The sequence below is a fragment of the Coenobita brevimanus genome, chromosome 107 (genome assembly GCF_032717465.1).
Source record: "Coenobita brevimanus isolate Jiangsu-jjx chromosome 107, ASM3271746v2, whole genome shotgun sequence".
NCBI lineage: Eukaryota > Metazoa > Arthropoda > Malacostraca > Decapoda > Coenobitidae > Coenobita > Coenobita brevimanus.
Genome location: NC_137060.1, coordinates 23,999,756 through 24,017,277, shown reverse-complemented (window position 1 = coordinate 24,017,277; position 17,522 = coordinate 23,999,756). Strand labels below are relative to the sequence as shown.

Sequence of the window (17,522 nt, the reverse complement as noted above, 5' to 3'; positions counted from 1 at the left end):
CTGGCGTTCACCTTACCGTTAATAAAATCTTCGTCATAATACTTCACTAGAAAAAATAAAAATATAATAATCTACTATTGCCAGTGATACGTCGAGGGGAAACGTCATTTTTTACGGAGTCTTGGTAGAAGTGAAAAAGAACCTAGAAAGCAAAAGCTCTCACAATTTTCATGCACTGGTTCAGCGGAATTCAAAACCAGGTAGACATTTCAATAAATTTCGTGTGTGATGTATGTGTATGTGAGTGGTATGTATGATGTGTGAGTGGTATGTATGTGTATGTATGTGAGTGTACAGTGTGAGTAATTATGTCTGCGGCATGGTGAGTCCCAGGGCCTCGGCGTGTTTGCGTGCCTTGAGCCTCAGTTCAGCGATGGAGGAGTTCTTGGAGGACACCCGCTCCGCCGCCGCCAGGGCAGACAGGGCCAGGGGGTAGGTCGGGTGTGGGTAGTACAGCAGGGGAGGCGAGCTGAGTGGGTTGCTGCTGCTGCTACTGCTACTGCTGCTACTGTTCCCGGCCGTGCTGTTGCTGCTGCTGCTACCGCTGATTATGCTGCTGCCGCTGCTTGTGCTGGCTGTGATGCCCGCACTCAAGGATACCGCCGCCGCTGCATACTGCAGGGCAATGGGGTGGCAATCAGTTTATTCTTACACTGGGTTACATATTCTTAAAATCCGCATTGTTAATTCATGCTAGGTACTCAGAAACGAAGGCATGCAAGTGAAAGAAAAAACAAAAGAACGAAAGAAAAGAGCATATGAGATTTAAGACTGTCCTCAGGGAACGGACTGTGTCTGCCCAGAAATGGCTACACAAAAAAATGGAAAGGAGGATGGAAAACAGAGTATATCCTTTAATCACTCTTACTCTCCCGTCACCGCAGCGCCTGAGTTTGGTGTCGCTGCTAAATGAACACAGCTGGATTTGAAGACACGGGTGCTCTGGCTAATTGGACAGGTAAGGAAAAACCGGGAGAAAGAAGGGAGATTCACTAAAGCGATATCATAAACGTATCCTAGAGGCTGTCTCCAGGCTTGAGGGATGCCAATCAAAATATACACCTCAATAAAGATATTTCTCTCGATTTCCTAGCTGGAGAAAAATCAAAGAACAAATATAAAACTGAAGGGAAACAATAACCGAAGAAATACATCCAGGCGTAGGAAGTGTACACCCGTGGAAAAACGTACATAAAAGCAAGGGAAGAACGTACACGAGAGGAAAGTGCACATCAAAGCATGGGAAAAGTGCACAACAGAGGGAAAAGTGTACAGGCGTGGGATGGAAATACATAAGCGTTACAAAATAGAGGAGAAACATGTACAGAAGTTTGCAGCGTGTAATAACAGACTCAAGTGTGAAAATATCAAGGACACAAACTGAACTGGTGGCCGGTAGAGAGAAAGACAAAATGCAGACAGAAAGTAGGAAGTCTGCTGTATGGCGGACGAGGGGATGGGGAAGTGTACGGGCAGGTGAGGGAAGTAGGTAGGAGGAGGTCGTAGAAAGCGGGGAGAAATAGGCACTACTGCTGCTGTTGTTTCCTCAGGCTCTGTGACAAGCGTGGAGGAAAGGATCATGTGAAAAAAAAAATCAGAGAGTACTAGCGTGGAAAAAAAAATAATAAAGCGTGTGGAAAAACTACAACACGGTGGGAAAAAAATAAAAGATCGTGGGAAAATACAGAAAAAAAAAATCGTAGACAAGCGTGTAAAAGAAAGCAAAACCGTGAGAAAGAATTACGAAAACGCGAAAATGAAAAAATCCGAAAATAAAGTCAAAATAAACGAAAAAAAATTATATATAGCCTCGCAACTCACCTGGTGGGCGGCCGAAAGAAGGGCGGGGTCGAGCGAGAGGGCGGGGAGGGCAGGCAATCTATCGTAGGGGGCGGGTGGGTGGAGGCGAAGGGGGGACACGTACGAGGACACCCTGCAGGCTTCCAAGGGTACGCCCACGCCCACGCCCCCGCCCACACCTCCGCCAATCACGCCCATGGGGGAGGGGGCGGCCGAGGAGGGGGACAGGAGCATGCCGGCTACGGGAGTGGGGAGGGGTTAATATCAGTCTATCATTTTTTCACTCATAAAGGGTTAGTTGCAGTTAATATTCTCTCTCTCTCTCTCTCTCTCTCTCTCTCTCTCACACACACACACACACACACACACTTTATCAGCGAATTCTGTTTTAATCTCTTCTCCCTGCCTGAGAGAGAGAGAGAGAGAGAGAGAGAGAGAGAGAGAGGCAGGTATAATAAGGGAAGCCATTTTGTGTTTTGCCAGGTTAGCATGAAAACGGGATGGCGGGGAGAGGGAGGAGGCAGGAGAGGGAGGGAAGGAGGGAAGAAGAAAGGAGAGAAGAGGAAGAGTGGGAGGAAGAAAGGAGGAGGAATGGACGGAATAAGAAAGAAGAGCAAGGAAGGGATGGAGGGAGGGAGGAAAAAAAGGAGAGGAAAAGGAGGGAGGAAGAAAGGAAAGAAGAGGAGGGAATGAGGAAGAAAGGAGAAGGAAGGGAGAGAGGGAGGGAGAAAAGAGGAAGAGAAAGAAGAAGAGGGAAGTGGGAGAGAGGGAAGAAGAAAAGGAAGGGAAGAAGGAAGGAGAGGTGGGAGCGAATGAAAGAAAAATTTCCATCGATGCCATAATATGAGTCTAAACAGAAACATACTGCCTACACCGCCTCCCCATCATCATCATCATCATCATTATAACATAAACTCGAACATCATCATTATAGCATTAAATCTCTATCATCATCATTGCGGCATTAACATCCTCTCTCTCTCCATCATCATCATCATCACCCTAACGTCCCACCACACCACGGTATAAACACACACACAATCATCCCATCAACAGAGTGGCGTGTCAAATGGTGCCATACATCCATTGCCCCCTCATTCACGCCTACACATAACCATCCACAACTACATCATTCAATTAACATCACAGGACAAAGTTTCTCTACAGTTTTAAATAAAGTCTAAATGCAGTCAGTTGAATTAATTGAAGTATAAGACATTGAACGAAATGATAAAAATCTTAGAAGTGCTCTGTATAAACTTCGCTGCCTTCCCTCCCTCTCGCACTCTTGCACACACACACACACACACACACACACACACACACACACACACACCAAACGTATTAATTCTGCAGAAAATGCCTCTCCATCAATGCCAAATGCTCATTCAATAAATCTCTCAATGACCCCTCCCTCCCCCAAACTCTTCCTCCCCCTCACAATCGCCCCAATGCGATTAACCGTCTCTCTCTCTCTCTCTCTCTCTCTCTCTCACACACACACACACAAATATTTACAACATTCACATTTTTTTTCCCTTTATCTACCTACTTAAATACTTGTATATCTATTTACCTGTCTACCTACCTAGTGATCTCTCTATCTGTCTATCACATCCATCCGTCTCTCTTTTGCTCTCATATTCTCTTTATGGGCATCAACCTCTCTCTCTCTCTCTCTCCACCAATGTGATTATCCAATTTTTATTTCTTTCACAATCACAGCAATTAACCAACTCTTCCCCCCTCCTCGCCTCTCTCTCTCTCTCTCTCTCTCTCTCTCTCTCTCTCTCTCAAAGGCAATGCGATTAACCGGGTTTTTCCGCGGTGCTCCGGCAGGCTGTACACCGCTTAATGTCATTGTCTCCGAGCCCTGGGTACAATTGCATTACCCCTTTATCCGATTAGCAGATTTTCAGAACCCGGGCATTTGCATAATTCTGAATCCTTGAATGTCGGGAGAGAAATAAATGAAGGGGGGAGGGGGAAGGGCGGGGGGAGAGAGAGAGAGAGAGAGAGAGAGAGAATAATGTACGGGAGGAGAAGAAGTGAGAAAGTTCATGAGGGAGGGGGAAGGAGAGAGGAAATGGGAGAAAAAGAAATAAAGAGGAAGAGTTGAAAAAGACTAAGAGAAAGATGGAAGGGAGGAAAGATTATTCTCTCTCTCTCTCTCTCTCTCTCTCTCTCTTTGTTATACTTTTTCTACTTCTCTCTCTCTCTCTCTCCCTCTCCCTGTCAACTGAGAGGTAAGTACATGACAGCAGCGAAACAGTCTTAACACTCATTGCTTCCCCCCTTCTCTCCCTCGCCCCCCACCTTGCCTGCCAACTACTATGGACGTGGGGAGGGGGAAGAGGTGAGGGAAGGGAGGGGATGGGGGAAGAGTGAGGAGAGGCAGGGGAGGGAGAAGCGAGGGGAGGGAGGGACGGGGGAGAGAAGATAGGGAATGGAGGGGGAAGCGATGTAGAAAGGCGAGAGGGAAGGAATGAGGGAAGGAAGAGAAAGGGGAAGAGGAGAATAGGAGAGGGTTACGGTGGGGTTGCGAGGGGTAGGGGTGAGGAAGATGTGGACTGAGGAAGAAAGGGGTAGAGGAGAGGGAAGAGAGGAGAGAGGAAAAGGTAAGATGTGAGAGTGGAGCAGAAGAGGCGGGAAGGGAGGGGAAGAGGAAAGAAAAGAGGAAGCAGGTGAGAGAGAGAGAGAGAGAGAGAGAAAGAGAGAGAATAATCGAGATGTGAAATAAAAGTCTTGATGGGAAAAAACTACCAAAATAATCAAATGATGAGGTGCATCCTTATAATAATAAAAGTAATAATAATAATATTAATAATAACAAACAGTGGTGTGAGAAGCTCCATAAAACCATACAAACAAAAGGTATATTACGGAATATAAACACACCTATTAGAGAGAGAGAGAGAGAGAGAGAGAGAGAAATAAACCAAAATAATAAAACAAGAGCCACATCAGAAAATATAAACAGACAAGAACACACTAAGTCAACCAAACAAAACCACCCCTTCCTGTTTCTCCTCCCTCTATCCTCCCCTTCCCCTCTCTCTCCCCTCCCCTCCTCACTTCTCCCCCTCCCCCTCCCCCCAATTAGCCAGCCCCGGTGCTAACTACGGCTATCAAAAACTTGCTAATGCTCCCGAAGCGACGCAAAAATCGCCAGGGTAATTTTCAGGTCCGGACGAGGATGAGGAGGGAAAAAATGGTCTTAGATTCGCGTTAGCAATTTGACAACGACGCGAAAAACGGCACTGCGTCAAACTTCCCACGCCCTCCGTTTGCTGCTTTATTTTCCGTTTTTTTTTTTTTTTTTTTTTTTTTTTTTTTTTTTTGAGGGGGAAGGGTATTTTTTTGGGGGGTAGGGGGTGATTTTCTTTTTCCTATTTTTTAAACGGACTTTTTTTTCTTATGGATTTTGGTTTGCCTTTTGGATTTGTTTTGATTTGGTTTGTCTTTTGTTTTGCTCTCTCTCCCTATCTATCTATCTATATCCTTATCCATCAATGCAATGTTGAGGTTTTCCATAATTTTTTAAGAGTCTCCTCGCCCCCCTTTCTCCAAAATTTGCCTTCTCATGATTTTCCTAGTTATATTTAAGAATTCCCTGCCCTTTTACCGAACCCGGCGCCATTTTCATTACAATTAAAAAAGAAATCGGGTCATATAATCGCGAATGGTTGCGCCGCTTTCGAATTTGGCGCGCACTTTTTTCCAACTTGGCCGCCATTTTCATTACAATTAAAAAAACCTTGGGTGGTATTAAGCCGAGTTGTTATGCTGCTTTAATTAGCGAGAATTAGTTGATCATCCGAGCGACTATTTTCATTTCCGTTCATTTATGCAATTAGTTCCGCTGCTGGACACGGATTTTTGCTCGTTCATGTGCCGGCGCGGGTCTGTGTGCGTTACTGAAGGCATGGGTTTTACGTACACACACACACACAGTATAGGGTAAGATGTATACATACTGGAGAATACTCAATCATGTAGGAATACACACATGAAGAACACGTATACCCATGCATATCGTGCAAAACATACACACACACACACGCACACACACACAGTTTATGCACACGTTTACGTACTTGAGAATAAACACGCATACAGAAACATACAAGAACATACATACCCATACATAAGAATACACATACATAATACACACACACACACACATATCGTTCAGAAGGGTACACACTACATTAAATAAAAATACGTGGACATATACACACTGCAAAACCCTGAGACAATAATACAGACATTTTTGTATCATCAATGTCTATATCGTTAAAATCATCATATTATTACCATTACCAGCATCATCATCATGGCAATCATCAACCTTACTGTCTTTATTACCCCTATCATCATCATCATCATCATCATTATCATCACTACGGCCACCACCACAACTTCTAGCACTATCTTCCTCCACCATCTGCTCTCTCTCTCTCATAACCCCCCCCCCCTCCCCTGTCAGTTGATTTACAAAGTTTTCAAATCGTAAAATGAGGAGGAGTGAGACATGTAATCCGATAAGGGAGGGAGGGGGGGAGACCGAGGAAGGGAGGAGGAAAGGGAGGGGAGAGTTGAAGGAAGGGAAAATGTGGGAGAGTTGAGGGAAGGAGGAGGAGAGAGGGGAAGGGAGGTGGAGACAGAAGGAAAGGGGACAGAGACAGGAAAGGGGGAAGAGAGAGGGGGAAGGGCGAGATGGGTGGGAATTAAGGAGGAGAGAAAGGGAGGGAGAAAGGGAGTAGAAGGATTAGATAATGTTTAAATGAAGAGTTAAATGTCCTGGAGAGAGAGAGAGAGAGAGAGAGAGAGAGAGAGAGAGAGAGAGAGAGAGAGAGAGAGAGAGAGAGAGAGAGAAGGGTACAATAAAGGGGGAACAGGGAAGAAGGGAGGGGGAGAGGGAGGAGGGAGGGAACAGAGGAGAAATGGGGAGGAATGAGGAGGAAAGAATTATAAGAGATGTTAAGGAGGGAGAGGAGGAAGCTGGAAGAGGAGGAGGAGGAGGGAAAACTAAAAGAAAAATTCCTAGAAGGAAAACAAATGATAGCAAGAGAATATGAAAATGAGAATGGGGAACGAAAAATATGGAAAAAAGTGAAATAAAAAATAAAAAGGGAAAGAAGGCCAGAATGAATGAAAGAATGAAGGATGAATGGAGAAGGAAGGAGAAAGATAGACAGAGAAAGAAGATGGAGGAATAAAGAGGAGGGAAGAGGATGAGAGAAGAGAGGGAATAGGGAGAGGAAAGAGGGGAGGGAAGACTATGAAGGTCCTTGATTTTCCTCTCTTCACTACTCTTAATTTTTGTTTTATGGCATCTCTCTCTCTCTCTCTCTGGGGGGACAGCCTTCTGCTTGGCTCTCCTATTCTCGAACACTATAAAATGGCGCTAATCACGAAGAAGTGCTACGGAAAGGATGTAGAGCCAAAGTACTGTCTTATTCTGCCACTGAGATGCGGGTAATATGCTTCAAGAGGACGAAGATCTCATGGTTAACATAAATACGATATAAAGGAGGTGAAACAGTCCTTCTTCTGTGTGTGTGTGTGTGTGTGTGTGTGTGTGTGTGTGTGTGTTATACTAGTGCATGAAAAGCCCAATTCCTTAATCTGGCCACAATCTTCCACAAAAACAAACGGAGAAGATCAAGAAAGAGGAGAAGGAAGAAGTGAGGAAGAGGAGAAGGAAGACGTGAGGAAGAGGAGAAGGAAGACGTGAGGAAGAGGAGATGGAAGACGTGAGGAAGAGGAGATGGAAGACGTCAGGAAGAGGAGAAGGAAGACGTGAGGAAAAGAAGAAAAGCTAAGGAAGAGAAGGAAGACGTGAGGAAGAGAAGAAAAGCTAAGGAAGAGAAGGAAGACGTGAGGAAGAGAAGAAAAGATAAGGAAGAGGAGAAGGAAGACGTGAGGAGGAAGTAAGGCGATGAAAGGAAAAGTTGCCGGCACCTGTTTAGACCAAAAGGCAGTCATGTATCAAGAAAAAGGATGAAAGAAGACAACCTAACACGATAAAAGAATGATGGAAGAAAGCAAGAGGGAGAGATTGAAGAGGAAGATGACGGGATGAGTACCTTCACTATGTCAATATCAAAAGGGTAGTCATGTACCTAGAGAAAGAATGACATAATGTAACTTAGAATGATAAAATTACAATGGATGAAAGAAGGAAAAGGTCAAAGGTGAGGAAAAGGAATTAGAGAAGAGGCGTAACGTCTTCAGTGAGTGAGGGGGCGAGGGACAAAGATGGTGAACACTGCTTAAGCAATGGGCAGTTACGTCTCAAGAGAAAGATGAAAAAGTATCGCCATAAATGATAAAACAAACATGGAGGCACGCAATAGGGAGCCTACGATGTGGACGAGGACGAGGAGGAGAAGTAGGATGAAAAGCGCAGCATCTTAAGTGAGTGAGGGGGCGACCAGGGGAAACAAAAAATGTTTCCTGAACTAACCAGATACCCAACCCTGATTTACGCCCCACTGGCCAAAACAGCATCAGTTCCAGCGCTGAGACATGACCCATAAACAACACAAGATGGAGGGTTAAAAGTTGATCAGGTCGGCGAGGGGGTAGACGAGGCCCGGCGGGGAAGAGGAGATGAGTTGGAGTGAGAACCTGGGATGAGGAAGTGAGTTAGGGTGATAAGCTGAGAGGAAGAAGAGAGTTAGGGTGATAAGGTGAGACGAAGAGGCAAGATAAGGTTGAGAAAGTTGGCAAGTGGTTCCTATATCCCCAAGACTGAAGGCCCCCGGAGTGAGGTGGATGCTCTTAGGTGGAGGTGGCTGAGTGGTAAAGTGTGCTGTTGGCCACGCTGGTTAATTTGCCTCCTTACGTCGAAAACTTTTAAGATTCCTTGAAGATATTTACTAAGAAGGCGGTAAAAAAATACAGTTCTTCTGAAACTTACGTCAGTTTCAAGTATTTTTACACACACACACGCGCGCGCGCACGCACACACACACACACACACACACACACACACACACACACACACACACACACCTTCAATTTCGTTCTCATAATTCATTCACTAGTTTTCTTTTATCACACCCTCATTCTTTAGCCTCTCTCTCACTTACCTTTATGCATTTGACTCTCGTGTTTTCGGCATTTCGCCCTCCTATTCTGGAACCACACCTGCAAGAGGAAGGGAGGGAGCAAAACACAGACAGACAAAGGTAAGGAATGAGCAGGGAGGAGGGAGAAGAGGAAATAAGGGAGGAAAGGTGAGGATTGAACGAGGAAAGATTGGAAGAAACGAAAGAAGGAATAATAATACAGAAGATTTTGAAAGAATGTTGAGGAGAGGGAATTGAAGAAAGAGGTAAAGGATGAGAGGGAGGAAAGGAGAAAATGTGAGAAATGGTAAAGGGGGAAAGAAAGAGAGACAAGGAAGGAGAGAGCAAAGGAGCGAAGAAAATGAGACAAAGAGAGGTAAGGATTGAGAAAACAAGAGAGAGAGAGAGAGAGAGGCGGGTGGGGGGAGCAGAAAATAAGAGAATAGGTAAGTAAAGAAGAAAAAGAAAGAGAGTAAGAAGAAGAAAGAAATACGAGAACAGGTAAGGAGTAAAGGAGAAGTAAACGAAAGACAGTAAGAAGGTGAACGAAATGAGAGTAACAAGTTAGAATTAATAGAGAAGAAAAAAGGCGAGTGAGTAAGACAAAGGAAGAGACAAGCAGGTTACAAATAAAATACGAGAAAAAAAAATAAACGAGAGAGTAAGAGGGAGAAAGAAAGAGCCATAATTAATAAACATTTTAATATTAATAATACTAATAATAACGCATCCACACAGGCAACTCATCACCTTAATCAAAACGACTGTACACCATCGGACGAGGAGTGAGTTACAAAGCTAATTAAAGCAACACTCCAGACATTTACACTAATTACCATGTATTTTATCACCCTAAATGACACACCCAGATAATTTATGAAAAGAGGAGGCAATTAAGATTATTACATGCAGTGTCTGGTTGCTTCTGTCAATAAAGAAATAAAGAAAAATTAGTTATAAGAAGGACACTGGATTATCCTCATTTAGTTCTACCCCTTGATATAAAATTGTCTAGGGTGGCAAGAAAAAATGGGGCCTTCAAAGAAAATGGGTTAACCTTTTCACTTCTATGACGTCATTTTATTATAGTCGTACTGAAGGGGTTACGAAACATCTCCATTAATTAATTTTTGGAATGGATTTCCAACGAAGACAAAAATCACATATATATTTTTGTAAACACTGAATAATACCTTGACTATTAGACACTATCAGTAATATTGCTAATGTTACTATTATTATGATCACTCTTACAATCAACATAATCCTCATTCTCACAGACATCTCACGTCATAACAGCATCACCATCCATCATCAGCATCATTCTTACAGCCATCTAACGTCATTACAAAAACATCATCCTTATCATTCTCAAAACCATCACGTCATTACATCATCATCACCAACATCATCATTCTCACAGCTACCTCACATCAATACAACATCACCACATTCATCACCATCAATCTCACATTCATAACACTTACTCCTCAATCACTATCTCCAAAACATACTGTACAACCATCATCACTACCCTAATACACAAAAGTCAACCTAAGCCAAACTAAGGTGACATGACGGTGTGGTGGTAAGGATCAATTGGGTGGTTGGGTTGCTATGAGACGAGTTGGCTGTAATTGAGATGGAGGTGTTATTGCCTTGTGTCAGCCAGGTGAGGGGAGGGGAGGGGAGGAGGGGAAGACGAGGGGAGGGAGGGGTGGAAGGAGGGAGGGACGGAAAAGGAGTGGCTGGAAAGGGAGAGAGAGGAATAGGAGAAAGCAAAGGGGTGATGTGAAAGAGAGAGGAGGGGGTTGGATGGATGGATAGATATAGATAGCTAGATAGACTGATACGGATGCTGGAGAGAGAGAGAGAGAGAGAGAGGGTGGGTGGGGGGAACAGGGTTACAAAATGTCTAAACTTTAAGTAGCCTATCAATGTTATAAACCTGATACACGTAACGAAAAGTATGAGGCAAAAATAACATCAGTGAAATATAAGGCAAGTATCAGGATGGGATAAGTGATGGACAGCATAAGAGGGAGGGTGAAAGTAATATATCAGTTAAATATGAGGGCAGTATAGGGGAGAATAACTGGTAAGACAAATTCTGATCCTACGATATAGGGAAAGTATAAGGCAGGTGAAAAGTAGTTGGAATATAAGTGCGAGGGCAGTATGAGGGTGATATAAGGAAGTGTAAGGGCAGTATAAGCATGGCAAGGTTGATGTCAGGCAAGTATCAGGTCAATATTAATATGATGGTTATACTCAATCTCATAGTGCTTATACAGGACGCATAACGAAAATATAATCAACACAGGCAGGCACAAAAGCAATATAACCCAAGTATAAGGTAAATATAAGGCTAGTATGAGGGTGACAATGGTGCTCAACATAAAGACCAGAAAATAAGGTACGCATAAAGTAAGTATAAGGGAGCTTTCAGACCAGTATGAGGCGAAATAAACCCAGTATCAGGTAAGTATAAGGCCGGTATGAGGATGGCAATGGTGATGGATAAGAACTAATACTAAACACTAAGACATAAATATAAAGTTAGTATAAGGGAGCTATAAGAGGAGTATGAGGTGGTATAAGGCCAGTATAAGGCAGGTATAAGGCTGAGGGATATATGGAGACTCGCTGTGACGTTGGATGCCAGACTCCGAGGCTCGCCCGCTAGATCACTGAGTTTATGAGCCTGCCTCCCTCACCTCTCTCTCTCTCTCTCTCTCCCTCCCTCCCTCCCTCTCTCTCTCTCTCTCTCTCTCTCACTCTCTTCCTTTTCCTTCCCCTTGCCTCTCACCCTCACCACTCTCTCCCTCTTCCTTTTCCTTCCCCCTGCCTCTCCCCCCTCACCACTTTCTCTCTCTTACTTCCCCCTGCCTCTCCCCCCTCACCACTCTCTCTCTCTTTCTTTTCCTTCCCCCTGCCTCTCCCGCCTCACCACTCTCTCTTCCCTTTCCTTCCCCCTGCCTCTCCCCCCCACTTCTCTTTCTTTCTCTCCTCTTTCCTAATATTCCCTCCCCTCTTCTCTCCTTTCAGACCTTTTTTCACTATTCTATTCCCCTCTTCCTTTCCCCCTCTCCTGTTCTTTCCCTCTCTCTTTCCCTTCTCCCCTCAGTTACCCTCTTCTTTCCCTTCACCCCCCCCCCACGTCTGCCTCTATCTATCTATGTATCCATTCATCCATCTATCAGGCAACAGTCCACGCTTGTATCAATTATCCTAGCACTAATTTCCTCGGTTCTGTTGCTACTCTTCACCATTGTACCTATTCTCCTCTATTGCCTGTGCTAGTAAATTTACCCCGTTGCTCTGTTTATTTATCTGTCTCCTGTTTGGCTCTGTTTATTGATATTGTAACTTTAATATATATTCATTTATAGATCTAGTTTATAATGTCCATAACAAGAGTAGAACTGCCCTGGGTCGCGCGGGGAGGCTGATGTCAGATTTGGATTCTCCACGTCCAACACCCTTATATGGTAGCACTTTTATGTCTCAATAGGCTTAAAGTAAGCAATTTTACTAAAGTTGTCGCTAGATGGCGCCACCTCAGGTGCCAGCTGACAGCAAATATGGATTCTTCCACCCTATATGGTACCACTTATATGTCTCCAAAGGCCTCCTTTTGACAAATCCGCCAGAAGCAGAAGAATAAGAAGAACGCTGGCCACTCACTGACCTCCTGGCTATTGTCGCAGGTAAAAATAAAGCTTTAGCAACGTTATCTATGTTATATATTTCTTCTTTTGTGAGTTTTCGGAGGGGGGGGGGAAAGAGAGAGAGAGAGAGATGGGGGAGGGGGAGGGGTAAGTGAAGTAATTGAATTAGTAAATGTTACCGCGTACAGCTTGGCAGAAGGGAGGGGGAGGGGGAAGGGAGAGAAGAGGGAGGGGAGGAAGGTAGGGAGAGGGAGGCCATCATAACCTATTAGCGTTCACTACGAAGAGAGGAACGTAGGGAGGGAATTAGGGGAGGGGAGAATGGGAGGGGGATGAGGGGTAGGGAGGGAAGGGAAGGGGAGAAAGGGAGGGGGATGAGAGGAAGGAAAAAAAGGAGGGGGATGAGGGGAGGGGAGGGGAGAATAAAGGGGGTAAGGATGGAAGGGGAAGTGAGGAAGGGTAGGACAGAGGGGAAGGGTAAGGGGAAGAGGTGATGGTGATGGAAGGAGAGGAAAGGGGGGGGGATCAGGGGCGGAAAAGGAGGAGGCAGGAGGATGTAGAAAAAGGAATGGAGAGAAAGAAGGAATGGAGGGGAGGGAGAGGACTGGGGAGGGGAAAGGAGAAGGAAAAGGGAAGGAGAAGGAGAGGAGGACTGGGGAAGAGAGGGAAAGGAGAAGGGTGAAAGAAGAGAGGAAGAAGGGAAGGTAAAAGGAACATAAGGAATCAGAAAATGGATAAGGAGGGGAGAGAGAAAAGAGGAGGGGAGGGGAGGGAAAGGGGGGTGAGGAGAGGAAAGGGAAGGGGGAGAAGAGAGGAGGGAGAAATGGAATGGCAAGGGAGGGGTAAGAGAATATCAAGGTTGGAGGAAAGTTAGTAGTGGCAGTGAGACTAAGGCAAAGAAATTATTTTAACAGAATTACATTTACAGAAAAAAGAAAAGCAAAAGAAAAATAAGTCATCAGTTATTATTTTCACTCTTATTTGCTCACAGAAGTTTATCATCACCATCATCATCATTTCTCATCTCACCTTATCCGTTCCTTGTATCCTGCTTATCTCCCATTTTTCAACTTCATATTATCTTCTCTATCACTGTGTCTTTCTCCTTCCTTCCATTTCTTTTTTTTCGTCACTCTCATACATTCCTTCTTTCCTTCCTTCCATCAATCCAGCCACTCATCTATTCATCCATCCTCCGTCCGCCCCTCCCTCCCTCCATCCATCCATCCTTCTCTTCTTCGTCTATCCATATCTCTTCCCTCCTTCTTCCTTCCCTCTCCTACTCCTCCAGCCTTATCTTCTCCTTTCCTCCATCTCTTCGTGTGACAATCTGTGCGTGGGTGAGGTACCATCAGTCCACTTCAGATCGCCTTGACGCACCCATTTACACTCTCTCTCTCTCTCTCCCTAATCTATTTGCCGCCTGTATGATAAAGCAGCTAGTCAGTCTGAATGCCCTGTGGTGTTGTGGGGAAATATACCTAACAAACGGAGACTGACAAGGAGGGGCAGAGTGAAAAAGAAAGAGAGGAGAGAAGAAGGAGGGGAAGAGGGAAAAAGAAAAAAGAGGAGAAGAGACAGAGAGAAGAGTGAAGGAAGAGGAGGAGAGGAAGAAAGAGGAGAAGAAAGATAAAGAGAAGAGGAGGAGAGAGAGGGAGGAGGGAGAAACAGAGACAAGATAGGTACACAGAGAGAAGAATGAAAGAAGAGGGGAGTGGGAAGGAAGAGGGGAGAGAGGAGAAAGGGAAGCGGGGAGGCAAAATAGGAAGAGGGGTAAGTGGAGGAAGAAAGGGAAAGGAGAGACTTAGAAAATGGGAAAACTTAAAGGAAAAAACGTAGCACTAGTAAACGTAATGGCGTATACTATCTACGAGTATGATTATCCCATAGTAAGTACACACAGATGCCCATAAATACGTACATTAATAAATAACTAAAAATAAATACGATTCTGATTTTCTTCTATGGCGAACAGTATGACTCAGTGCTGGTTAAAAAAAAAAAATCCTACTGTTATGGACGATAGCATGAAGAAAAATAAAAAAAAATGTGTAATTCAATGAAAAAGATCACTACTCCAGCCCCAACACAAATGTAAAGGAAATTATGAATGGAAAATTAAGGTTGAGAATATATGAAACTGACTACAAAAATTCTCAGAGTTCTTAGATGTTTATGTGAAAATAATATTGAGGGATTTGGGAAAAAGCGCTCGGCGTGAAGGGGTTACAATCTCTCTCTCTCGTGCTCTCTCTCTCCTGTGTGGGTCCGACTCTCCCACAATAAATTTCTTTGCACACACACACACACACACACACACACACACACGCACACACACACACACACACACACACACACACACACACACACACACACACACGTACACATGGCTGGTTCAAGTTACACTGAGTTAAAGAAGTTGCTCGCTCTCTCTCTTTCATATCATTCCCTTTTTATCATATTTTTTTCTTGGATTTTTCTCCTTCTCTCCCTTTGCTATCTTTCTTTCCTATCTCTCTCCCTTCGCTTCTCATTATCTCCAATCTCTCTCTCTCTCTCTCTCTCTCTCTCTCTCTGACACACCTCCCCAATCTTTCCTCCCTCCTTTCCTCTCCATCAATGCCTTCTTCCCTCCCTCCCTGCCTCTCTATCACTTCTCCTTTGCATCTTCACGAATTACCCTCTCTCTCTCTCTAAAATGTATACGACGAGAGAGAGAGAGAGAGAGAGAGAGAGAGGAGGGGGGTGGGTTGAGGGGACAGGGGTGAATGTGATTACAGGACTCAAGTCGCCTCCACTAATTGATAGCCCACCCCGGTTACTGGATGGCTAGGGGCTGAGAAGGGCTGGGAAGGGTCGCTAGGATGGCTCAGAAAGGCTGCTAGGAAGGCTGGGACACGCTGAAGAGGGCTAGGGAGGACTGGGAGAGACTGAAGAGGGCAGGAAAGGGCTGGGAATATGACGACAGGGCTGGGAGAGGTTGATGATTGAGAAGGACTGGGAAGGGCTATGAATATGAAACAAGAGGCTGGGAATAGGTAGGGGAGGGCTAGAACGGGCTGAGATTAGGCAGGGGAGGGCTGGGAAGAGCTGGGAATAGGTAGGGGAGGGCTGGGAAGAGCTGGGAATAGGTAGGGGAGGGCTAGGATGGACTGGGGATAGGTGGGGGAGGGCTAGGATGGACTGGGGATAGGTAGGGGAGGGCTAGGATGGACTGGGGATAGGTGGGGGAGGGCTAGGATGGAATGGGAGAGATTGAAGAGTGCTGGGATGGGTTGGGAATGGAAAGAAGAGGGATGAATAGGAATTGAAATATCCGAAGGAGGGATGGAGAGGGTTACGAATGAGCGGAAGAGGAATGGGAATGAGTGGACGGAAGCTGTGAGAGAGAGAGAGAGAGAGAGAGAGAGAGAGAGAGAGAGAGAGAGAGTCATCCAAGGAGTCTATCAATCTTTCAGCAGACTAAATACAAACACAAAACAGGGTAAAACATTAAAACATCACACACTATCAAGGAAAACAGTAAATACAATAAACTTTCTGAATATATGTTAGTTCCAATGACACCAAAAAGGTAGGAAAGAAGGAAGGGAGGAATGAATAGGAGAGAAAGAAGGACGAAAGGAAGGAAGGAAGGAAGGGAAGAAGAAAAGGGAAAGACGGTATAAAGGAAGGAGAAAAGGAATGAAAGGAACCAATGAAGAAATGAAGGTAGGAAGAGGGACGGAAAGGACGGACGGAAAGACGGGAAAATATGGAGGGCAGGGCGGAAGGAAAGGATGAAGGAAGGAAGGAAGAGGGCTAAAATGGAAGGGAGAAAGGAAACAGGGAGAACAAGGAAAGGGGTGTCGGATGTGATGGGGGGAGTAAGAGAAAAAGAGGAAATGTGTGAAATGAGCAGGTTGGAGGAGGGAGACAATGATAATGGTGCTGACTGGGCAGATGAAGGAAGGAGTGAGGGAAGGAAAGGAGGAAGGAAGGAAGGAAGGAAAGAAGGGAGGGAGGGAGGGAGGAAGGAAGGAAGGGAGAGATGAAGGAAAAGAATGAATGAAGACTCGAAGGTAGGAATAATAATAATAATAATAATAATACTAGTAATAATAATGATAATAATAACGATGAGAGAGAGAGAGAGAGAGAGAGAGAGAGAGATCAAGCTGGGGGGGGGGGCGTGGTATACTGAGGTAAATCATTCGTCTGGAGGGCCCTGAACCGTGTCCCAGCAGGGGCTCTAGGGGATTCGAACCCGTGCCATCCCTTCACACACACACACACACACACACACACACACACACACACACACACACACACACACACACACAGCAATATCAGGAAACCCAAAACCCTACATCAAAACACCAATACATTAAAATAAAGACACCACTTCAAGGTTCAAGCCAAATAATAATAATAATAATAATAATAATAAAGATGATAGAGATCGAAGTTATACCAGTGAATCAAAATTAAGTATTTTTAGTGCACTAGAGAAAGCAAAATTCCGGGCACCTGAAAAAAGTCCTCTAGCAGAAAATAATAATAATAATAATAGCAATAATAATAATAAAAAAATAATAATAATAATTCAGGATGCGTTCAGATCGATATCCGTGGACTCACTGCGTTCAAAATACTGAAATGTACTGACTGAGGGAAATACAGACTGAGGAAGAAGGTGCCAAAGTTGGAGGGGCAGACATGAAGGAATGAGACTACTGGTTAACTAGAACATAAAAGAGATGACGAGAAAAAGGGTGAGAGTGCTTTAGTAGACGGGTGTTGCATGTCTGCCGTGAATGGGAAGGGATGTAAGCCGATGTCCGTAAGAAATAAGTAGAGTTCCGGCGAAAGTTAATAAAAATCTTGCCGTGTTTAGTCAAATGGAGCTAAGTGCAGTATGGCAGAAAAATTAGCTATGGATAACATAATAATAATAATAATAATAATAATAATAATAATCAGTAATAAAGAT

The 17,522-nt window shown here is 44.5% G+C and overlaps 1 protein-coding gene across 1 annotated transcript in view; it reads right to left on the bottom strand.

Annotated features, from left to right (window-relative positions):
* Window positions 1–306: 306 nt before the first annotated feature.
* Window positions 307–17,522, bottom strand: part of LOC145416731 (uncharacterized) — a 57,115-nt gene continuing 39,899 nt past the window's right edge. The window contains exons 4-6 of the mRNA XM_080285659.1: window positions 8,901–8,958; window positions 1,822–2,039; window positions 307–615 (exon numbers count right to left, since the gene is read on the bottom strand). Of these exons, the coding sequence (XP_080141785.1) occupies window positions 307–615; window positions 1,822–2,039; window positions 8,901–8,958 (585 nt within the window). The remainder of the gene's footprint in view (window positions 616–1,821; window positions 2,040–8,900; window positions 8,959–17,522) is intronic.